Source organism: Cervus canadensis, chromosome 1, assembly GCF_019320065.1.
Source record: "Cervus canadensis isolate Bull #8, Minnesota chromosome 1, ASM1932006v1, whole genome shotgun sequence".
Taxonomy (NCBI): domain Eukaryota; kingdom Metazoa; phylum Chordata; class Mammalia; order Artiodactyla; family Cervidae; genus Cervus; species Cervus canadensis.
In genome coordinates this window covers 52,974,740-52,997,734 of record NC_057386.1, presented here as the reverse complement: position 1 = coordinate 52,997,734, position 22,995 = coordinate 52,974,740, and the positions used below count along the sequence as shown (strand labels likewise).

The window sequence follows — 22,995 nt, the reverse complement described above, 5'->3', positions numbered from 1 at the left end:
TGTTTGCATGTGACTGCTTCCAAGAAGCCTTCAAAACAGTCCACAGGGAAGGAATGGAGAGGAAACTATCTGCTGGATACTTCCAGTCTCCTGTCTCTCATGATCCAGCTTTCCCATATCTGCATAATGTTACCCAGTCCTTCACCGTAGCCATGATTGAAGCTGGAGCCTCCCTCTGTGGGTCTAGTTGGGTCAGAGCTGTTGAAGTTACTGTCACAACAAGTATGATGGACCCACCCTTCACTTGTGACAGCTGGGGGCGTTAAGAGATGGGTTGACAGCAGCGGCCATAGCTCTCTATTTGAGCAAGCGGCCAAAGCCCAGGAAACAGGTAGTTTTGAAATAAATCTGAATAGACTCCACTCTCCAGAGGTTATTCTTGACATTTTGGATGTGGATTGTCCAGGCTACTGTCATGCTTTCCTTACAGCTTGGCTATTCACAGGTCCCTCAAAAGTATAGCTGGGATCAGGCCATAATATGTCAAAGGGGAGAAGTCTTTAATTTTCATTAAGTCCAATTTATTAATTTATTTTATGGTTTGTGCTTTTTGGATCTCCTCTAAGAAATAATTATCTTATTCAAGTTCACAAAGAGTTTCTCTTATGTTTCCTTCTGTAAGTTTTAGTTTTAGCTTTGAAAGTTAGGTCTATGATCTATTTCATTTTAAGTTAATTTGTATATATGATATGAAGTAAGAGTTAAGGTTCTTTTTTGCATATGTATATCCCATTGTGCCAATACCCATTGTTTCAAAATAATGTTGAAAAAATGATTTTTCTCTATTGAATTATCTTGACTCTTTGTGAAAAACCAAATGACCATATTTGTTCAGGCTATTTCAGGGCTCACTATGCTGCTTCAGTCCCTATGTGTCTATCCTTATGCCATTGTCTTTATGTATACAGAAATCCTTACACCAGTACCATATCTTGACTATTGTAGCTTTATAAGTCTTGAAATAAGGTTGTATAAGCAACTTTGTTCTCTTTTCAAAGTTGTTTTGACTATTTTATAGTCTTTCCATCTTCATACAGCTTGTCAATTTCTAGAAAGAAAAAAAGACTGCTAGCATTTTGATTTAGAGTGCATTGAATCTATAGCTCAGTTTGGAAGAACTAGCATCTTAACAATACTAATTCTTCTGATCTGATCATGAAGAAGGTATATCTTTATTTATTTAGGTCTTTTTTAATTCACATATTAATGACATGTAGTTCAACTGTTTAGTTTTGCATATATTTGTTGTATTTTGTTCTAAGTAGATTTTTGTATATTTATTAGATTGTTCTACAGAGGTTTTATGTCATCTGCAAATGAAGACTGTCTTCCTTGTTTCTTTCCAATCTATATGCCTTTATTTTTCTTATCTTACTTCACTGGCAAGGATGCCTAGTAAAACAGAAAAGGTAAGAATGGACAGTCTTGCGTCTTTTCTGATCCTGGAAAGGAGTTGGTCTTTAATCATTAAATATAAAGTTGGCTACAGGGTTTTTTTTAGATTCTCTTTATCAGGTAGAAGTTCCCTTATATAACTAATTTTTTTAAATTCATAAGTGGATGTTGAAATTGTCAAATGCTACTTTATATGCATCTGTAAAGATGACCGTATGGCTTTTCCCCTTTATTCTGTTAGTGTAATAAATTATGGGGAATGCTATACTAACTTGCTTTCCTGCAATAAACCATGATTGATCATAATATTATGCTTTTTGTATACTGCTAAATCCAGTTGTGGATGTGTCTGGTAGTGAAAGTAAAGTCCAGTGCTGTAAAGAGCAATATCGCATAGGAATCTGGAGTGTTAGACCCACAAATCAAGGTAAACTGGATGTGGTCAGTAGGAAATGGCAAGCGTGAACATCAGTATTTTAGGAAACAGTGAACTAAAATGGATGGAAATGGTGAATTTAATTCAGATGACCATTTTATCTAATACTGTGGGCAAGAATCCCTTCGAAGAAATAGATTAGTCCTTATAGTCAACAAAAGAGTCCAAAATGCAGGAGATGGGTGCAATCCCCAAAATGACAGAATTATTTCAGTTCATTTCCAAGGCAAATCATACAGTATCACAGTAATCCAAGTCTATGACCCAACCACTAATGCCAAAGAAACTGAAATCGAATGGTTCTAGGAAGAACCTCAAGACCTTCTAGAACAGACACCAAAAGAAAAAAAAAAAAAAAAAGATGTCCTTTTCATCCTAGATGATTGGAATGCAAAAGTATGAAGTCAGGAGATACCTGGAGTAACAAGCAAGTTTGACCTTAGAGTAAAAAATGAAACAATACAAAATGAATTTTGCCAAGAGAGTGCACTCGTCATAGCAAACACCTCTTCCAACACAAGAGATGACTCTACACATGGACATCCCCAGATGATCAATACTGAAATCAGATTGATTATATTCTCTGCAGCCAAAGATGGAGAAGGTCTATGTCATTCAGTCACTCAGACATGTCCAACTCTTTGTGACCCCATGGGCTGCAGCACACCAGGCTTCCCCGTCCTTCACCATCTCCCAGAGCTTGCACAAACTCATGTACATTGAGTCAGTGATGCCATCCAACCATCTCATCCTCTGTCATCCCCTTCTCTTCCTGCCTTTAATCTTTCCCAACTTCAAGGTCTTTTCTAAGAATTCAGCTCTTCGCCTCAGGTGAAGGTCTATACAGTCATCAAAAACAAAATCTGGAGCTGACTGTGACTCAGATCATGAGCTCTTTATTGCATAATTCAGGCTTAAATTGAAGAAAGTAGGGAAAACTACTAGACCATTCAGATATGACCTAAATCAAATTCCTTATGTTTCTATAGTGGAGGTGACAAATAGAATTAGATCTAGCAGACAGAGTGCCAAAGAACAATGGATGGGGGTTCTTAATACTGTATAGGAGGCAGTGACCAAAATCATCCCAAAGAAAAAGAAATGCAAGAAGGCAAAGTGGTTATCTGAGTAGGCCTTACAAATAGCTGAGAAAAGAAGAGAAGGAACAGGCAATGGAGAAAGGAAAAGGTGTACCCAACTGAATGTAGAGTTCCAGAGAATGGCAGGGAGAGATAAGAAAACCTTCTTAAGTGAAACAGATCACCAGCCCAGGTGGGATGCATGAGACAAGTGCTCCGGCCTGGTGCACTGGGAAGACCCAGAGGAATCGGGTGGAGAGGGAGGTGGGAGGGGGGATCGGGATTGGGAATACATGTAAATCCATGGCTGATTCATATCAATGTATGACAAAACCCACTGGAAAAAAAAAAAAAAAAAAAAAAAAAAAAAAAAGAATGTAAGAATTAAAAAAAAAAGAAAAAAGAAAACCTTCTTAAGTGAACTGTGCAAAGAAATAGAGGAAAACAATGGAAGAAGAAAGACTAGAGATCTCTTCAAGAAAACTGAAGACATGAAGGGAATATTTCATGCAAAGATGGGCACAGTAAAGGACAGAAACAGCAAGGACCTAACAGAAGCAGAAGAGATTAAGAAGAGGTGGCAAGAATACATAGAATAACTATACAAAAAATGTCTTATGACCCAGATAACCACAATGGTGTGATCACTCACCAGCCATCCTGGGGTGTGAACTCAAGTGGGCCCTAGGAAGCTTTACTATGAACAAAGCTAGTGGAGGTGATGGAATTCCGGTTGAGCTATTTCAAATCCTAAAAGATGATGCTGTGAAAGTGCTGCACTCAATATGCCAGCAAACTTGGAAAACTCAGCAGTGGCCACAGGACTGGAAGAGGTCAGTTTTCATTCCAATCCCAAAGAAAGGCAATGCCAAAGAATGTTCAAACTACCATACAATTGTGCTCATTTCACATGCTAGCAAGTAATGCCCAAAATCTTTCAAGTTAGGCTTCAACAGTACATAAAGTGGGAACTTCCAGATGTACAAGCTGAATTTAGAAAAGGCAGAGGAACCAGAGATCAAATTCCCAACACCTACTGGATCATAGAAAAAGCAATAGAATTCCAGGGGAAAGAAAATCTACTTCTGCTTCATTGACTTCGCTAAACTCTTTTACTATGATCATAACAAATTGTGGAAAATTCTTAAAGAGATGGGAATACCAGACCACCTTACCTGTCTCCTGAGAAACCTGTATGCAGGTCAGGAAGCAACAGTTAGAACTGAACATGGAACAACAGACTGGTTCCAAATAGGAAAAGGAATACATCAAGGCTGTATATTGTCACTCTGCTCATTTAACTTATATGCAGAGTACATCATGGGAAACGCTGGGCTGGATGAAGCACAAGCTGGAATCAAGATTGCCAGGAGAAATAGCAACAACTTCATATATGCAGATGATACACTCTAATGGCATAAAATGAAGAGGAACTAAAGAGCTTCTTGATGAAGGTGAAAGAGGAGAGTGAAAAGGCTGGCTTAAAGCTCAACACTCAAAAATCTAAGATCATGGCACCCAGTTTCATCACTTCATGGCAAATAGATGGGGGAAAAGTGGAAACAGTGACAGGTTTTATTTGCCTGGGGTGGGCTCCAAAATCACCATGGATGATGACTGCAGCTGTGAAATTAAAAGACACTTGCTACAGTATCTTTATTTCAAGTTAAATCTGCAAGAGGACAGCTTCATTGAACTCTTTGCTCTGCAACATGAGGACTTCACTAAGGAAGACCTGATGGAATTGAAGGCCCAGAGAAAGGACAAAGAGAGACAAGAGGAGGAAGTAACTGAAGAGAGTCACAGTGCAGGAAACAGTAAGCGGATTTTCTTTATTTGAGGAGCACTGTTAGTCTTTGTGGCACAGGACCTGAATATTGAACAGTACACGAAAGTTGCAGCAGCTATTCGGCATGCAATCCAGTGCTACCATGGCATCTGTGATAAGAAAAATAAAATAAAAGCTACTGCCAAACACCACTGGATTGCTTTTTCAAGAGTGTATGTAGAAATGAATCCAACGAAGAACCAGAACGTGTACCATCAGGGTCAAGAGTGAGAGAGTGAGTGAGGCTCCAGCCCGCCCTCCACCTCCTTGGCTGGCAATCTGTCAGCCCCACCATCTGCACCCCCTCCTCCTTCTCCATCAGCAACTCCTCTTGCCTGGCCACTCGGTGCCAGCCCTTGGATGCCCGCTTTTATACTGTTCTGCTGTACTTTTCAAGGTACTGTCCTGTAAGATTTACAGTGTCTGCTTTTCACCTTTGTTTCTTTATATGTGTTTGTGTGAAAGTTATCATGAACCCAGTACAGTACAGTACTGGGCAGCTGGTTGTGTTAGTCAGGCACCGAGGCCAACTTTGTTAGACTTACCAACAAATTGGATTAACAAACGTGCTCTTAGAACGTAACTCATTCATATGTAGGGGACTCATATATATATAAAATAGATAAATAACAAGGACTAATTGTATAGCACAGGGAACTATATTCATTATCATGTAATAACCTGTAATAGAAACTATTCTGAATAAAGTAAATATATAATCTTATATTTAACTGAATCACTTTGCTGTACATTAGAAACTAACATGACACTGTAAATCAACTATACTTCCATTAAAAATTAAAATTAAAAAAGAAACCCTACCATTAAAAAATTGGCCCTCAAATAAAAAAGAATCAAAGTTAAAAAAAAAAAGAGTGAATGATGGTGATTCCTTCCATTTTTATGAAATTCTGGAAAATGGAACCAAATCTATAGTATTAAAAAGCAGACCAGAATTGCCTGGGAACAGTGGACCTAAAATAAATAGATATTCAGAAAATATTTATGGAACATCTATTTATTTCAACCACTCTGCTAAATAGTTGGTATGCGTTACTTCACTTAAAACCTTAATACCCCTTTTAGACTTGACTATTAAAATTGAGATGGTACCACTGTTACAATGAGGAAATCAAAGCTAATATTTTGCTAAATATCATCCGGTTAATAAGTTGAAAAGCCAAAACCTGAAAGTAGATCAGACTTATATCAAAGTTCTTACTTTCAATAGTGTGCTTAAAACCACATCCTTCTAGCCTCTATGGTTTTCTGACAAAAAGTCAGCTATAATTCATTTTGGGGATCCCTTGTACATAAGGAATTATTTCTTGCTTGTTTTCAAGATTTTCTCTTTGTCTTTAGGTTTTGACAGTTTAATTATGATGTATCTAGGTATGATTCTCTTTAACTTTATTCAACTTGGTGTTCACTAAATTCTTGGGTGTGTGTTTTTCATCAGTTTGAGGAAGTTTTTGGCCATTATTTTTTCAATATTCTTTCTCCTTCTGAAACTCCTATTAAATGTATGTTGGTATACTTGATGGTGTCAGAAAGATCTCTGAAAGTTTTTGTTGATTATTTTTTCCTTTTTGCTCCTAAAACTGACTTCAGTTGGCCTATCTTTGAGTTTCCTGATTCTTTCTTCTGCCTTTTCAAATCTGATGTTGAGTACCTCTAGTCAATTTTTCATTTCAGCTATTGTGCTTTTCTTTTGTTAGCATTATGGGGTTTTGCTACTGCTGTTTTTGTTTATTTTTGGCTGCACCGGGTCTCTACTCCCGCACGCAGGCTTTCTCTAGTTGCAGCGAGAGAGTGGGGTCCACTCTTTGTTGTGGTGCATGAGCTTCTCATTGCAGTGGCTCTTCTCATCGGGGAGCACAAGTTCTAGGCATGTGAGCTTCAGCAGTTGCAGTACTTGGCTCAGTAGTTGTAGCCTGTCTTGTGGAATCTTCCCAAATCAGGGATCAAACATGTGTCTCTGTATTGGCAGGTGGATTCTTAACCACTGGATCACCAGTGAAGTCCCAATTATTGTACTTTTCAGCTTCAGAATTTCTGCTTGGCTCTGGCTTTGCTTAATAAATTCTACCTTTTGTTGATATTTTTATATGGTAAGACATCCATTCTCTTGATTTCCTTTATTTCTTTAGACATAAATTCCTTTAGTTCCTTGAACATATTTAAGATATCCTATTTAAGTCTTCATCCAACATGTCCAACATTTAGACTTCTTCAAGGGCAATATTAACATACTGCTTTATTTCCTGTGAATGGAAAATAGCTTTGGTATATTTTATACTTTTTTCTGTTGAAAACGAGGCATCTTAAACAATAAAATGTGGCAACTCTAGAAACCAGATTGTCCCCTAACTGAACTTGCAAACTCCAGAACTAAATCTGTAAAGTCTGTATTTTCATCATATGTGGCCACTGAAGTCTTTGGTTGGTTACCTTGGTTGTTGTTCAGTGACCCCATGAAGTGCAGAATGCCAGGCTTCCCAGTCCTCACCATCTCCTGGAGCTTGCTCAGCTCATGTCCATGGAGCTGGTGATGTCATCCAACCATCTCATCCTCTGTTATCCCCATCTCCTCCCACCTTCAATCTTTCCCAGCATCAGGGTCTTTTCTAATGAATTGACTCTATACATCAGGTGACCAAATTATTGGAGCTTCAGCTTCAACATCAGTCCTTCCAATGAATATTTAGGATTGATTTCCTTTAGGATTGACTGGTCTGATCTCCTTGCAGTCCAAGGGACTCTCAAGAGTCATCTCCAACACCATATTTCAAATGCATCAATTCTTCAGTGCTCAGCCTTCTTTACGGTCCAACTCTCACATCCATACATGACTACTAGAAAAACCATATCTTTGACTATATGGACCTTTGTTGGCAAAGTAATGTCTCTGCTCTTTAATATGCTGTCTAGGTTTGTCATAGCTTTTCTTCCAAGGAGCAAGCGTCTTTTAATTGCATGACTGCAGTCACCATCTGCAGTGATTTTGGAGCCCAAGAAAAAGTGGTCAGCTAATGATCAAATAAAAATTTCATTAAAGAGCTAGAATCAATCTTGGCAGAGTGGCTCTGTGTGGATGTTGGGGCACACCTTCGATACTCATCAGGCAGTTGATAGCTCTGTGGTAGCCTTCATTCTCACCTGGCAGAGTGCCTGTCAATGCACGAGACACAAGAGATGTGAGTTTAATCCCTGGGTGAGGAAGATCCCCTGGAGTAAGAAATGGCAACCCACTCCAGTATTCTTTCCTAGAAAATTTCATGGACAAAGGAGCCTGGTGGGCTACAGTCCATGGGGTCGCAAAGAGTCGGACACAACACACACAGCACATGGCTTTCACATCCTGCTTGCACAGACCTCAAACTCAGACAGAGATGAGAGCTCAGGACCATCTCAGGTATTTTACGAGAACCCTCTCACATCTGGGAATGCACGTGATCTGCTAGATCCCCAGGAATGGGTCAGAACTTTTCAAAGTCTTCTTTGGACATCTAATTCTCCAACTTTTTATTTTAAGCTTTCTGGTTATCTGCTGTTTGTTACCACTCTTATCTGCCACCTCAGGCAGCTAAAATATTAAGGCACTGTTGGTGTTTGTTTTCAAATACATGCCCCAGAGGAAAAGGTTATTTGCACTTGGTGAGCTCTGAGTAAGATCAAATTTTAAAAAGCCTTATGAGTGAATTCTATCAGGGAACCCCAGACATGTCAAAAAATGACAATTCTCTCAAGACGGGTTTTATCTCTATCACCATTCTGCACCATCCATTGGCTACCAGACTACTGTTTAGTCTTCAAGGCTGCCGCTGAGTTGATGGGAGTGAAGCATGTTTAAAAATGCCACAAAGCTCACTATTCTTAGCAAATTCAGTTACTTTTCTTGAGTAAACACTTGCTGCATTACTGCAAAACTTTGGTTAATTTCCTGGGTTTTGAAAAATTAATTTAGACAATTTTTGCTAAGAAGAGGATCTTCAGAGGTCCTAATTTTGGCATTCCCACTGTCATACTTTTGTTTTTAGTATCTCTGTAAAATGTTTAATTAGGTATACCACTTATAGATGGCCATTTAAAAATCTCAACTGGAGAATTTTATCTTTTATTAGGAAAAGTAAACCATTTGAATATATTATGCTCACTAATATATTCAGTTTTAACCCTACTCCTTCATTTTACATTTCATTTATTATATTTTCTAATTTTATTTCTTTTTATTTTTCAAGTATTTTTAGACTTATCTTCATACCCCTCTTCCCCCTAATAGTTTGAAGCTCTACTTACTAGTTCTGTTTTACCACAAGTTACCATAAACATACAGATTAGAATATCTAAATGTATTTTTATCACAATAAAGGCTAAATAGTAAAATAAATACATAAAATCAGATTTCAAAACAATGTTTAAAACAAAGAAAACTAAATTATTACAGTGTACTTTGGTGTTTCTACCTTGGGAAAAAGACTTGAAGTAACTTTAATAATTGCTGCTATTTATTGAGTGAGTATTATGCACCAAACAGGATGCTAACCTTTCAGTTGTGAATTATTTAATCTTCATAACTCTGTAATAAATCTTTTTATATATGATTAGACTAGCTCAGAGAATTTTGTTAAAGTGCCCAAAGTTACATCAATTACAGATAACAATATCATGGTTCAAGCTTGGATCTGCCAAATTCCAGAGCCAAAGTTACTCTGCTTCTCAAATGCTTGTCCCTTTCCATGGTGAAAATTTAAGAGCACATTTAATTGGGAGGAGGGGTGGTGGTGGTGTACATGTTTATGAGAACAGATAATAGAAATTTGTCATTCTAAGTATCTCTCATCAGACAAAATTCTATGTATAAAGGAGAAAAAGAAAATATAATGATGGGTGAAATCTAGAAAAATGGAAACGTGCTAAAGGATGGCCTGGAAGGAAGGGACAGCTGGGATGGTATGAGAAGGAAGTCAAAGAAAGAGAAGAAGTCAATTTCTTTTGAGTGAAGGGGACAGATGGGAGATGAGCAGAGACAAAAGAGGCCACGTGGGTAGGTGTCATCAGTTAGAGGGCAAGTCACTAGAATTTGATCAATCAACAAGAATTTATTTACTGGACTCCTGGGCACTGTGAGAGATACTAAAGAATGTACGCTCATCTGGGGAATGACAATGATGTAGACAAGACAGATGGCTCGAACTGGGGCAATAATGCTGAAGGAAATGACTAGAGGCAGGAGGAGGCAGAAATATATAAGACAATCCCCATGTGAGCTAGCTTGCACATCAGATATCTGAAATTTATGTGAGAATGGTAAGATATAGAGGAAATGCTATAGTTGCTATTGAATTATAGGTAAAAGATTTGTGGACAGAAGGAGAAAGATGCCATATCAACTGCCCTTTCCATTTCTGCTTTTGTGTAAATTAAAAGATTATTGAAGATGAATGAAAATGCACCCGCAGGTACATACACTACTGCAGACAATGCTTTACACCCTCCTTCTAAATGTGAATATGGCCATTTAGCTAAGACTGGGTAGGGCCTGATGAATACTATTAATATCAAATAGGCCTAGTCTCCTCAGAAGGCACTAGGAAGTCTTTGTATTGAAGAAAATTACAAGCAAGATTTAATAGGTGTCTAAAGACGTTCAACAATGTAATGAAGAGGGATTTCCACTCATTAAAGTACAAATAAGTCAAGGTTAGTCGGTGCTAGTGGAAATGGAACCCAACTCAGAGGCATGAGCAGAAATAAACTTTCTGGGTAGACCCTTACTATATAATATATAATAGATTATCATATGTGCATTTATTTTCTCTAAAGTATCTACTGAATATATTCTACAACAAAAATGATAGCTGCCAGGAGTCTTCTTGTATTCTAAGCTCTTTACATTTATTATTTTGTCAAATCCTCACAACCATAATATGTAGTTGTTGTTAGTGTCCCTATTTTACAAATGAGAAAAATGAGATTCAGACATGCTAAAACAACTGACTCAGTATCACATAGTCAGTAGGTAGAAGAGGAGCAATTCACATCTTCAGTTCAGTTCAGTCGCTCAGTCATGTCTGACTCTTTGTAGCCCCACGGACTGCAGCACGCCAGGCCTCCCTGTCCTTCACCATCTCCTGGAGCTTGCTCAAACTCATGTCCATCGAGTCAGTGATGCCATCCAACCATCTCATCCTTTGTTGTCCCCTTCTCTTCCTGCCTTTAATCTTTCCCAGCATCAGGGTTTTTTCCAAGGAGTCAGTTCTTTGCATCAGGTGGCCAAAGTATTGGAGCTTCATCTTCAGCATCAGTCTTTCCAATGAATATTGAGGATTAATTTCCTTTAGTATTGACAACACCACAGTTTAAAAGCATCAATTTTTCGGTGCTCAGCTTTCTCTTTTAGTCCATCTCTCACATCCATACATGACTACTGGAAAAACCATAGCTTTGACTGTATGGACCTTTGTCAGCAAAGTAATGTCTCTGCTTTTTAATATGCTGTCTAGGTCAGTCATAATTTTCTTCCAAGAAGCAAGCATCTTTTAATTTCATGGCTGCAGACACCATCTGCAGTGATTTTTGGAGCCCAAGAAAATAAAGTCTGTCACTGTTTCCATTGTTTCCCCATCTATTTGCCATGAAGTGATGGGACAGGATGCCATGATCTTTGTTTTTTGAATGCTTAGTTTTAAGCCAGCTTTTTCACTCTCCTCTTTCACTTTCATCATTCTGTGTTATATTTCTTTTACCCTGAGACAGGCACCTTTTAGGTACTGGGGAGATAAAAATTAATACTTGGCAGTCTTTGTTCTTGTGAAACATATAGACTAGCTTGGAGAAAGAATGCCAAACAAACAGCTGTGATGGGATAAAATATTTACTGTAACAGGCATATACTGAGTGACTGAGTAAAGAAATACACAAATTTGCCTAGAGGTGTCAGAAACTACTTCAGCCTACACTTTAAGGATCAGCAATTGTTTCCCAGGGGTTGAAGGCACAGATGGAATTATAATACATACAAAGCAGTGCATACAATGACCCAGAGGTAGGAAAGAGTTTGAACTATTTAGGAAACTCTAAGGTGGTCAGAAAGACTGAAACATAAAAAGCACAGTATCAGATGAAGCTGGAGAGGCAAGCACTTGTTTGTCAGGCTGAAGAATGTAGGTTATATCTGTAGGAACTGGAGAATCATTGAACTCTTTCCTGTGAAGAGTTTGGTCAATAAAAGAGATTTTACATGATATTATTTCAGAGTCCATAAGGCTAAAAATATTCAAAAACTTGAGATTTCCAGGTCACAGCTAAATGGCAGCATTACAAATAGAAGACACTATTAGAAATTTGAGGGCAGGTGGTGGGAAGGCAGCACAGAGACCTGGGTGCAATTCACCAGAGGTTGCACCCAGGATAGAGACACAACTGCCTTAGCCAGTTTTTCCATCCTTGCATCTGTTCACCCAATACATATATGTTTAGGTAACCATAGCCTTGGCAGCATTAGTATTTCAGTAGCAATACCTACATAATGATGGATGGCTTTTGAAATCCATGGCTGACCTCCCAGAAATTGACTTCAGGTATGATGTTGGTTTAGAGATTTGTGGAATAGTCTAATACTACTTGGAGAATGCCAGCAGTAAGTATCCTGAAGGACACTATCTGGAGTATCCAGGGTGACCAGATAAGCCTATGGGTATTGTTGTTCATTGTATCTGACTCTTTGTGACCCCATGGACTGCAGCATGCCAGGCATCCCTGTCCTTCACTATCTCCCAGAGTTTGCTCAAATTCTTGTCTATTGGGTCAGTGATGCCATCCAACCATCTCATCCTCTGCCGTACCCTTCTCCTCCTGCCCTTCTTCTCTCAGCATCAGGGTCTTCTCCAATGAGTCAGTTCTTTGCGTCAGGTGGCCAAAGTATTGTAGCTTCAGCTTCAGCAACAGTCCTTCCAATGAATATTCTAGGTTGATTCCCTTTAGGATGGACAGTCCAAGGGACTCTCGAGTCTTCTCTAGCACCACAATTCAAAAGCATCAATTCTTCAGCACTCAGCCTTCTTTATGGCCCAACACTCACATTTATGCATGACAACTGAAAAAAACATAACTTTGACCAGATGGACATTTGTCAGCAAAATGATGTCTCTGCTTTCTAATATGCTGTCTAGGTTTGTCATAGCTTTTCTTCCAAGGAGCAAGCATCTTTTAATTTCATGGCTGCAGTCACCATCCGCAGTGATTTGGGAGCCCCCCAAAACAAAATCTACCACTGTTTCCATTTGTTCCCCATCAATTTGCTAAGAAGTAATGGTATTGAGTGCCATGATCTTAGTTTTTTGAGCCTATGGGTACATGAGTACAAATTCCCCAAAAGCCTGGGCACTAGAGTAGTTCAATGAATCTCAGATAACAGGCACAGTTTAACACCTTAAGAGAAGAAGATCTTCAGGAAAAAACCACACTCTCTTACACACCCAACAGAAGATAGCATATAAAGTATAAGTAGCAAAATCCCCATTATATAAAGCCAAGAAGAATTGAACAGACACCCTGGGTTACAGAATTCAGATACTACCTCCCAGTGGGACAGAGATCAAAAGATTTTGAGTAGAGGCTCAAATCATACATATGTTTGTATGTGAATGTATATGTTTATATAGTAAATGGATGTTGTCATCTCATTCTTGTCACCAATTAGCTGTATGGCCATAAACAAGCTGTTTCCCTTCCTGGGGTTGCAGCTTTCTCATCTATAAGGTGAAAAGGCTGGATCTGATGATCTCTAAGGTCCCTTCCAGCTATAATATTTTATTACGATTCCAGATGGCTACTGGAGACGATAAAATTCTTTGTCAACTTATAATTACACTATGTAAATTATTATAACATTAGATTTTTCTCCTCCTAGGAACTGTCGTGTGGAAATGACCCAACAAATGCAGAATTTACATCTTTCTCAGTCAAAAAAGCATAGCGCCCCTTCGTCTCCCAATGCTGCCAAACGCCTGTACCGGAACCTCTCAGAGAAGCTGAAAGGCAGCCACTCTTCATTTGATGAGGCCTATTTTAGGACAAGAACTGACCGGCTGAGTCTCAGAAAGACTTCGGTGGTAATAAAACTCTTTTTATTCCCATCTTGGTTTGATTTGTGCAGTTGTGTTTGGATTTTAGGAGATTTTAAGATGATCCTCATTAACTTCAGAACCGGATGTTTGCAAGTTTATAAATGTTGAAAGTCAAGTAAGAAAGTCAAGAACTGCACATATATATGTTAGCAAAAGTTGGAATGACTGGGAGATTTTCCCTTTCTTTTTCTAAATTTCCTTTCCTTTATTTTCCCTTAGTTTTTCTTTCTCTAATTCACCGAAGAACTCCCAGAAGAGCAGTTGACAAATAGAGAGTTTGAGATCAAATAGGCTTTCTTGGGAGACCCAGCGTTCATTCAAATACTGAATAATATTCTAAATATATAATGGTAAATAAATTGATAGCAATGATAATAATGGGGGACAGCAAAGGAGTGGGAGAGGGACAAAGGAAGGAAGAAAAAAAACACTAGAAAAAGAAAATAGTGAGGTTAGAAAGAGAAATCGATATACCAAAAATCTAGGCAAACACAGTACCTGAAATTTATCATTACATTTACCTCTGAGTTCCCAGTCAGTCAAAGCAGAAAGGGAAGAACAACTGGTAATAGCATTCCATTAGCTAATAACTGAAAGCATACCAAATGATATCCTCCTGTTGCTAAGTCCTCTGGCCTTTATAAGATACAGTGAATTATGTAATGGAGAATAAAGAGTAGTACTGGGGATCTTACAGACATTCTCATATAGGAGGTTCTTATATTGCCCCTCAGTAAAAACTGAGAGCATAACATTAACATGATCAGGAAGGGTGTCTATGCAGGGGTTTATGGCACCATTTGTTTGGGCTTAAAACAGAAATGAGCCCTAGCCTTCCCAGATAGAAGCATACTGGAGTTCGCCAACAGAAGCATGGAGAAGGAAATGACTTAAGAGTGAGAGCAAATATGATGGCACAGGAGAAATTAGACATACTAAGAATCACAAGCAAATCACAACTGTGTTGTTTGGAGAGGGAAGCATATTAACTTTGCACTTTGGTTTATAATTTTTCTCATTTCAAACACATCTGCTAGGAGGACTTGGTTAAGCTATGGCCTAAGCCTCAGAGGCTCTTCAGCTGAGCAGATTGTCAACAAAACACTTTTCTAATCAGCAGACTGCCATGTGGCAAAGAGAACTGCCTACCAAATAGCTCCATCCCTTGGGTCCCCATTGTCAAAACAAGCATTCGCATAATAACTTTGTGTTTTCCTCAAATTTCATTCATGTGTTATGCACTCAGTTAAGCCGGCCTGCAGCCTTTGATGGAAAAAATAGATTTTTGATGAGACTAAAAATAAAACCTGCCAACCTTAGTATTTGGTTACTAAAGGTTTAATCAGACAACCCATATGCTAGGTCAGGACCACTGGTATTTTAACATGTTTAACCACCAGGCAATTCCTGGAGAAGATACCAGATAAATGTATGAATAGTATGTGTGTTGCTCTTCTCCCAGGAGCTATAAAAATACATATTTGAGAGAATTCTAAAGGTTTTCTCCTTTGTTTACTATTAATATTCTGAAAGAAACTTTCAAAGGAAATATATTGTCTCTAGCTATTTTTTTTCTATGGGTGATTTGTATCCTGTGAATATTGAAATTTTGGCCCTCTCAGGCAGCAAAGAAGTTTGTTACCTAATCCACTGAAACCTTCCCTGAACACTACCTCTTGATTCCCTCATCTGAGGTTTCAGAAATGCGAGGTATTCAGTGACTATGACTCCAGGTTGAGAAAGCGTAGAGGTTAGTACAAAGGAGTTAGGGAGTCAGTCTGCAGACCATACCATACTGCAGAGTATGGACCTATTAGAAATTTGTAAATAGCGAAGGGACATGTAGCATTGTAAATTTTAGAAAGATTACTCTTGTATGGAGTAGTGATGGAGGAGAGTAAGACAAGAAACAGGTAGGCCATTGCCATAATCTGGGAGCAGTCTGAGCAACAGTCCAGACATGGGGATGGAAAAGGAGGGGATAACAGAGAAAGGGCATGTACTCTCAATTCCGAGCCAGTCATAATTTAAGTTACCCGTGCTATGTTATCTATGCCAGCATTTCCCATACTACGTTTTGTAGAACATTATCCCAGGAGAGTTAAAACAAATAGAATGAAAAATATGTTCTGTGAAAAAAATTATTTGAAACAGGTCATATTCCTCACCTATGAGAGGGTCACAATTGCATATTAAAATTAGTAAAGGCCTTGGGACTTCCCTAGTAGCTCAGGGGCAAAGAATCTGCCTGCCAATGCACAAGACACAGGTTCTATCCCTGATCCGGGAAGATTCTACTTGCCACAGAGCAACTAAGTCCATGCACCATAGCTGTTGAGCCCATGCTCTAGAGCCAGCAAGCCTCAACTACTGAGCCCACAAGCCACAATTACTGAAGTCCGTGTGCCCTAGAGCCCGTGCTCCAAAACAAGTGAAGCCTCTGCAATGAGAAGCTTATGCACCACGACTAGAGAGGAGCCCCCACAGCAACACAGCTAGGAAAAATCCCATGCAGCAACAAGGGCCCAGCACAGCCAAAAATAAAAGAAAATTATTTTTTAAAATATATTAAAACATAATAATATACAGAAAATTATGTTCAGTCCAGTTCAGTCGCTCAGTCATGTCCGATTCTTTGCAACCCCATGGACTGTAGCACACTAGGCTTCCTTGTCCATCACCAACTCCTGAGGCTTACTTAAACTCATGTCCATGGAGTTGGTGATGCCATCCAACCATCTCATCCTCCGTCGTCCCCTTCTCCTCCTGCCTTCAATCTTTCCCAGCATCAGGGTCTTTTCCAATGAGTCAGTTCTTCGCATCAGGTGGCCAAAGCATAAAATAAAATTATTTTTAAAAAGATGTTAAAATATAATAATATACAGAAAATTTGTAATGTAATTTATTTAAAAAAATTAGCAAAGACCTTGAGAGGTCTTACAGTAAAATAATGCAATAACTTGATTTTATCTAACATTGACCAAATTCATTTGACCACATGTTACTTTCTTCATAGAACACTTCATGATGGCCTCCTGAACAGTATTCCACAGAAGACTGGTTTGAGAAAAACTGATGTCTGCTCTTATCTATAGACTGTATACTGAATTGTCTCCATGCATCTACATGTACAGATCTTTTCAATGCTCATTAGAAAGATGGAGGTAGGGCCCAACAGTGTTTGCTTTAGAGACTGTGGAGTAAAAGGGCTTCTGTGGTGGCTCAGTCGGTAAAGAATCTGCCTGCAATGCAGGAAACCCAGGTTCAATTCCTGGGTCAGGAAGATTCCCTGGAGAAGGAGATGGCTACCCACTCCAGTATTCTTGCCTTGGAAATCCCATGGACAGAGGAGTCTGGTAGGCTGCATTCCATGGGGTAGCAAGAATCGGACAGGACTTAGTGACGAAACCACCACCACCATCATACCACTTATAAGTGAAAATGTAGTCCCTGAAGAAGTCCCTGAAATCTACAACAGCTAGGCCATGAAGACAAGCTGGTGTATGAAATTGTGCTAACCTACTTCCTTCTTCTCCAGAACTTCCAGGGCAATGAAGCCATGTTTGAAGCAGTTGAACAGCAAGACATAGATGCCGTGCAGATCCTCCTGTATCAGTACACACCAGAGGAACTAGATCTCAACACACCTAACAGTGAGGGGTTGACACCTCTGGATATTGCCATCATGACCAACAATGCACCCATTGCTAGGATTCTTCTGAAGACGGGGGCCCGAGAAAGTCCACACTGTAAGTAAACCTGAGAATAAAACACATACTATTAAGGGCACAGTTTCATCCCACTGAAGTAGTCATTACTGGCCATTAGAAAGAATGATTGACTAACCATAGGCTCTGAAATCCTTTACATGTTTTCATGCAAATAGTGACAGTGTTTATATGTCTAAACATCCAGTTACATTTTAAATAGAATATATGGAGTGGTATTGAACAGGAACCTTAAAAGAACTTCCTCTTAAGAATTGAACGCAAGCTCTAAGATATGTGAAATACCCCAAATAAGGCTATAGTTTCCTTATTCTCTGTATACATAGAGAAAAGAATGAGATAGGAAAAAGAATGAGCATCTGCATGTTAGTGTCTTTCTATTCACAATCAATATGGTGGCTCCATTCATTTATTCACTTAATCAACAAACACCAAGGAAAGGGCACGTTCTAAGTACTTGGAACACAGTGGTGAGCAAGATAAAAATCTCTGCACTTATAGAACTTATATTCCAGTGGAGGAGATTTCCAACAAGCCAGAAAATAAATAAAATATAAATTCAAATAGTGATAAACACCATGAAGAAATAAAGTGAATGAGTGGGTAGAGATTGGTAGAGTGACACTATTTTAATAGTCTCTCTGATATAGTGACACTTGCTCCTAGTCCTAGATGAGATCAAGGAATGATCCATGAGAAGATCTGGGGGCTAATTCTAGGCAGAGTGAAGGGCAGGTAGAAAGGTTCTGAGGCAGGCAGGAATGAGATTGCCATGTTTCTGAAGAACAAGAAGGCCAGAGTGGCTAAAGCAAAATGAACACAGGGGAGAGTGATGGCTAAGGGACACGTCACCAGGATCAGATAGTTCAGGATTAGAGAGGCCATGGCGAGATGCTTCACTTTGATTGCATCTGTGACAGAGACATAGTGAAACAGTTTAAACCGATGAAAGACACATTCTGGGGAATCCCCTGGCAGTCCAATGGTTAGCACTCCTCACTTTCACTGCTAGGGCCCAGGTTCAATCCCTGGTCAGGGAACGAAGATCCTGCAAGCCACATGACGTGGCAAATAAAAGACATTCTGCTTTACATGTTAAAAGATCACTGCCATGCTCTGCGGAGAAGACACAGTGATGAGAGCAATTGTGAAATTGTAAAAACCAGCTAGGAGGCCATTCTAATGGTCCAGGTGACAGATGCCAGTTGCTTGGATTAGCACAGTAGTGACATTGATAATGAGCAGGGGTGGAATTCTGGATGTATTTTTTAACAGCTTTATTGAAATATAATTTACATACCATACAATTCACCCACTTATCATGTATAATTCAAAGATTTTTAGTATAAGCACTGACTTGTGCAACCATCACCACAATCAATTTTAGACCATTTTCATTACCCCAAAAGAAATCCCATACCCTTCAGCTATCACACCCCCACCTGCCCACTCCTCAGCCCTGGACAACTACTTTCTGTTTCTATAGATTTGTCTATTCTGGACATTTGACATAAATGGAATCATTCAATATGTGATCTTTTGTGAATGGCTTCTTTCTGAATGTATTTTGAAGTAGAGCTGATAGTACTTGCCAAAGGGAGCTGCTCTGGGCCATTGACCCTGCCCAGGAGTGGATGGGATAAAATCACACAGCCCTTGCCCTGTGCCAGCCACTATTCTGAGCACTTTACATGTATTGACTCCTTTAATCCTCACACAACATTCTGAGGTAGGCACTCACATTCCCCTAGGTGCAAACTCTCTGACCCAAAGACCACAGTGGCTCTGAGCCACAGTTTTTATGTTTCCTAAAAGAAAAAAGTAAACTCATCAAATTGTTAGTTTCACTAATACTGATTCACTCACTTCCAAGTGGTGAGACCCAGAAGGCTGAAAGAGAAGCAACAAATATATAATTAGAGGTCACATCTATGCTCCTAAATTTCATAAAACCCCGCCACCCAAAGACTAGGTACAGAGGCAGATCCTTGTATCAGAAAACTCTTTCTTTTAAAAATGCTAAGCTCACCACATCCATGTCCAAAAGAATGAGGACTTGGGTTCAGTAGCATGGGGCTCTTCAGTAAGAGCTCCTTCGTCAAAGTGCTGCTTCTTTTTAGTGGAACTGGAGGATTTGGATGGATGGGCAAATAAGGATGGAAGAAATAAGAAAGGTTTATTTGCTGCCTTCCAATTTATGTTGCAATAATGTCTGTCCCAAAGATCCAGTGAGAGAGCTGTGGGGAGAGAATCAAGGGGTCTGAACACAGAGAATGCAGACTGAGCCCCATTCTATAGGAACAAGGAGACCATTCATCCAGATGGTGCCTGCACTGTGCTGGATGAAACATTACTCTTACTTACCTGAGACGCTACAAAAAATGTCTGCATTTTCCACGAAACCAGTAAGGCTCCCAATCCCCCCCAATCCCCTTTGTGCATAATTAAATCTCCATAAAAGAGCCCAAGTACTAAATATCTAGTTAAACCAAAAGAAAATTCATTGAAAAGATCCCTGGTTTTTCCTCATTCCCTGTGGGATGATAACCACATTATCATCAAAAAGTTGTAAAGGATAGTGAGAGAGAAACCCAGGTTTTAGCCTCTGGGAAATATAATACCTAAGTCACCTCGGCCACCCAAAAAGTTAAAGAGACAGGATCGTGCATAGACTCCCACATGTGTAAAAACGGCAAAGGACAACTGATCGAGGGCCTATGAAATCTCCACATGCATTATCTCCAGTTTTCACACTGGCCCTTCAGGATAATGTTATTAACTCCATTTTGAAGAAGAGGAATTTGTGATTCTGAGAGGTTATGTGACTGACCAAAGGTCACACATCAAGCAAATGAATAAGGGTGTCAAAGACTGAAGTCCAAGTGTGTGGGATACCATACCTGGGGTCCTGCTGTGCAAATCTGCTGTCTTTCCAAGTAACCAGTATGGAAGGCTGTGGTCACTAGGCCCCTTTCTCTTTCCCTTTCCCTTTTTGCTATTTGCTAAAATTCCATTGTTCTGTTCTGTGCACTGAGATGCCATTTCTGTTGGAAAAAAGCAGGATAGAAGAACACAATCTGTTTTCAGGGGTTTTTAATTCACTATATATATCAAATACAAAAGAAATCAAATTGCTTCTGTGCGTGAGTGTGAGTCAGTCCATGAGAAAAACAGTCTGGCAGCCAGAACCAGGTAAGCAAGCATCTGTTGCAAACTGTTCCACAGAAGCAGTAGAGGCAGGATAGAAGAGTAATAATAATAATAATAATAACAATGAGGTCTTAAGTTCTTAGAGTATTTTACACATCGTGAAAATGCTTTTGCTTACATCTGATCCTGACCACTGGTTTGTGAGATGAGAGCTTCCTGAAATAATGAAAAACAAATAATTTATCCAGTGCTCCAAAGCTAATAAGTGGTGGACCCACAATTTGAACCCAGATCTTCTGTATTAAATGCTTTGGTATTGAGTATTAAATGTATTTAGTATTTGGTATTAAATGCTTTAGGTATCTGTAGAAAAGTATCAGCCCACTTCCTGACACAATGTGGATATTCATTTCCTTCCTCCCTAACTCTTCTCCATCTGTTTGTCTTCTAATGCCTGTCAAATATTTCAGGATTTCCAATAGGGTAAAATTTCTGTCTTCCCTTCCCCTGTGTGTTCCCTTCTGAAAACAGCCCAATACTCTTTTCACTATGCCAACAAAAGATTTCGACATAATTCAGAAGAAAGTCCTCTGTATTTGTCTCCATTTCAAAACAGGAATCACAAAAACACAGATACGTTTGAGGACTTAACCTCCTAGGCCATTGGTCAGGCATGTCGTCCAGGTTTTAACCCCTCAAAGCATAGAGCGATATGGAGCTGTTCTTAATAAACATGGCTTGAAATCCAGACATGTACATTTCCTTATTTGTAAGGGAAGTGCCAGAAGCGACCACCCAAATTTGCACACTGCCCCAAGGTTAAATATATACGGAACTTCAGCCTGCTCATTAGATGAATCAACTGTCTTTATTTGGCAACTATTTTCTGTTCCTCCCACCTTTAGGGAGCAGCACAAAGTAATATTCATTCCTTCTAGAAGAAAACATCAGCCATTATTGAAGTAGAATCCCACATAGGTGTGCCGAGCTTAGGAAACAGGCCCAGAATCTCAAAGGACCAGACCTAGGAAAACTAATGTACAGAAGTACTTCAGGATACCTGGGGACTATACTTTTGATTTTTTCACCCATTCAGTATCCCACTTGCTATAACACAGACTCAGTTGAACAACTGCTATCTGAGAAAGACTTGCTCCATATCTGAAAGTCCCCTGTCATAGACCCCACCCTTATTCCAACTCATACCCTGCCCTCCTCACCTTTGATTCACACTCCCACAGTCTCCAGAGGTGTTTACTGAGTCAACAGTGAGGTCCTTGCCTTTCTGAGGTTGCTACCTATTGGGCATCGTTTAGGCTCTCCCCATGGACAGAGGAGCCTGGCGGGCAAAGAGTCGGACACAACGGAGCAGCTAAGCACAGCACAGAATAGGGTCTATAAACGGTGATCATAAAGAAGCTAGTTCTTTTTGGACACCTACCATATGCAAATCTGGTCACTCACATGAATGTTAACTCATCTTTTGATCCCAACACCTGGCACATAGTAGGGGCTGAGAAATTTTCAGGTGAAATTTTAAGACCTGTCTTATGCTGTTGTGAATCACAGATATTGAATTTTAGCACACATACATGTGCACTCACACACACAGTGTATGAAGAAAAATTTGTCTTCCAGTAATTTACACTGTGGGGAACCTTCTGTTGCTGCCATTATTGTGTTTTCCAGGCACTGTTTTGAAATTTTATTTGCAGACATAGCCTGACTTTTTGTTTTTTTACTGAGTAATAACATGGCAGACTGTTCTTTCTGCCCTTTCCTATAGCTGCATTCTCCCTTCTGCCCAGACCCTCTCCTCCCTCTCTGCATTCCATTGTGAACTCCTCTCTCTTGCTTTCCCTTGGATACTGCCTGTGGCACTAGGAAATGTCTCCCAGAATTAGTTATATTCAGTTAGTTCATAAAATACGATCGCAGAGTAGCTGTCATCTGAGTGTGGTGCAGACACCAATGTCAAAATTTGGCAGCCTTGTCAGGATGCACCGCTCATTTCTGCAGTAGTCAAGGGTCCATGCTGGTGCTGGGACTGGTTCAGGGCACGTCTAAGAGGTGTGACTATAAACTAATGAGGCTGGCTTTATGTAAACAAACACAGCAGAAAGCCTACAATCCACACGAATGTTATCCTGTAACAGGGTCCTCATGGGAGACCCCACACTTGCTTCAACAGTGCTGCCCTTGCTCTAAACACTTTTGGATTTGTCCTCGGAGCCAGTTTATGAGAAAA

The 22,995-nt window shown here is 39.5% G+C and overlaps 1 protein-coding gene across 1 annotated transcript in view; it reads left to right on the top strand.

Moving 5' to 3' along the window:
• The window catches only part of ANKFN1 (ankyrin repeat and fibronectin type III domain containing 1), a 371,327-nt gene that overhangs the window by 185,616 nt on the left and 162,716 nt on the right, over positions 1 to 22,995 (top strand). Inside the window, exons 4-5 of the mRNA XM_043483529.1 lie at positions 13,653 to 13,854; positions 17,408 to 17,618. Of these exons, the coding sequence (XP_043339464.1) occupies positions 13,653 to 13,854; positions 17,408 to 17,618 (413 nt within the window). The remainder of the gene's footprint in view (positions 1 to 13,652; positions 13,855 to 17,407; positions 17,619 to 22,995) is intronic.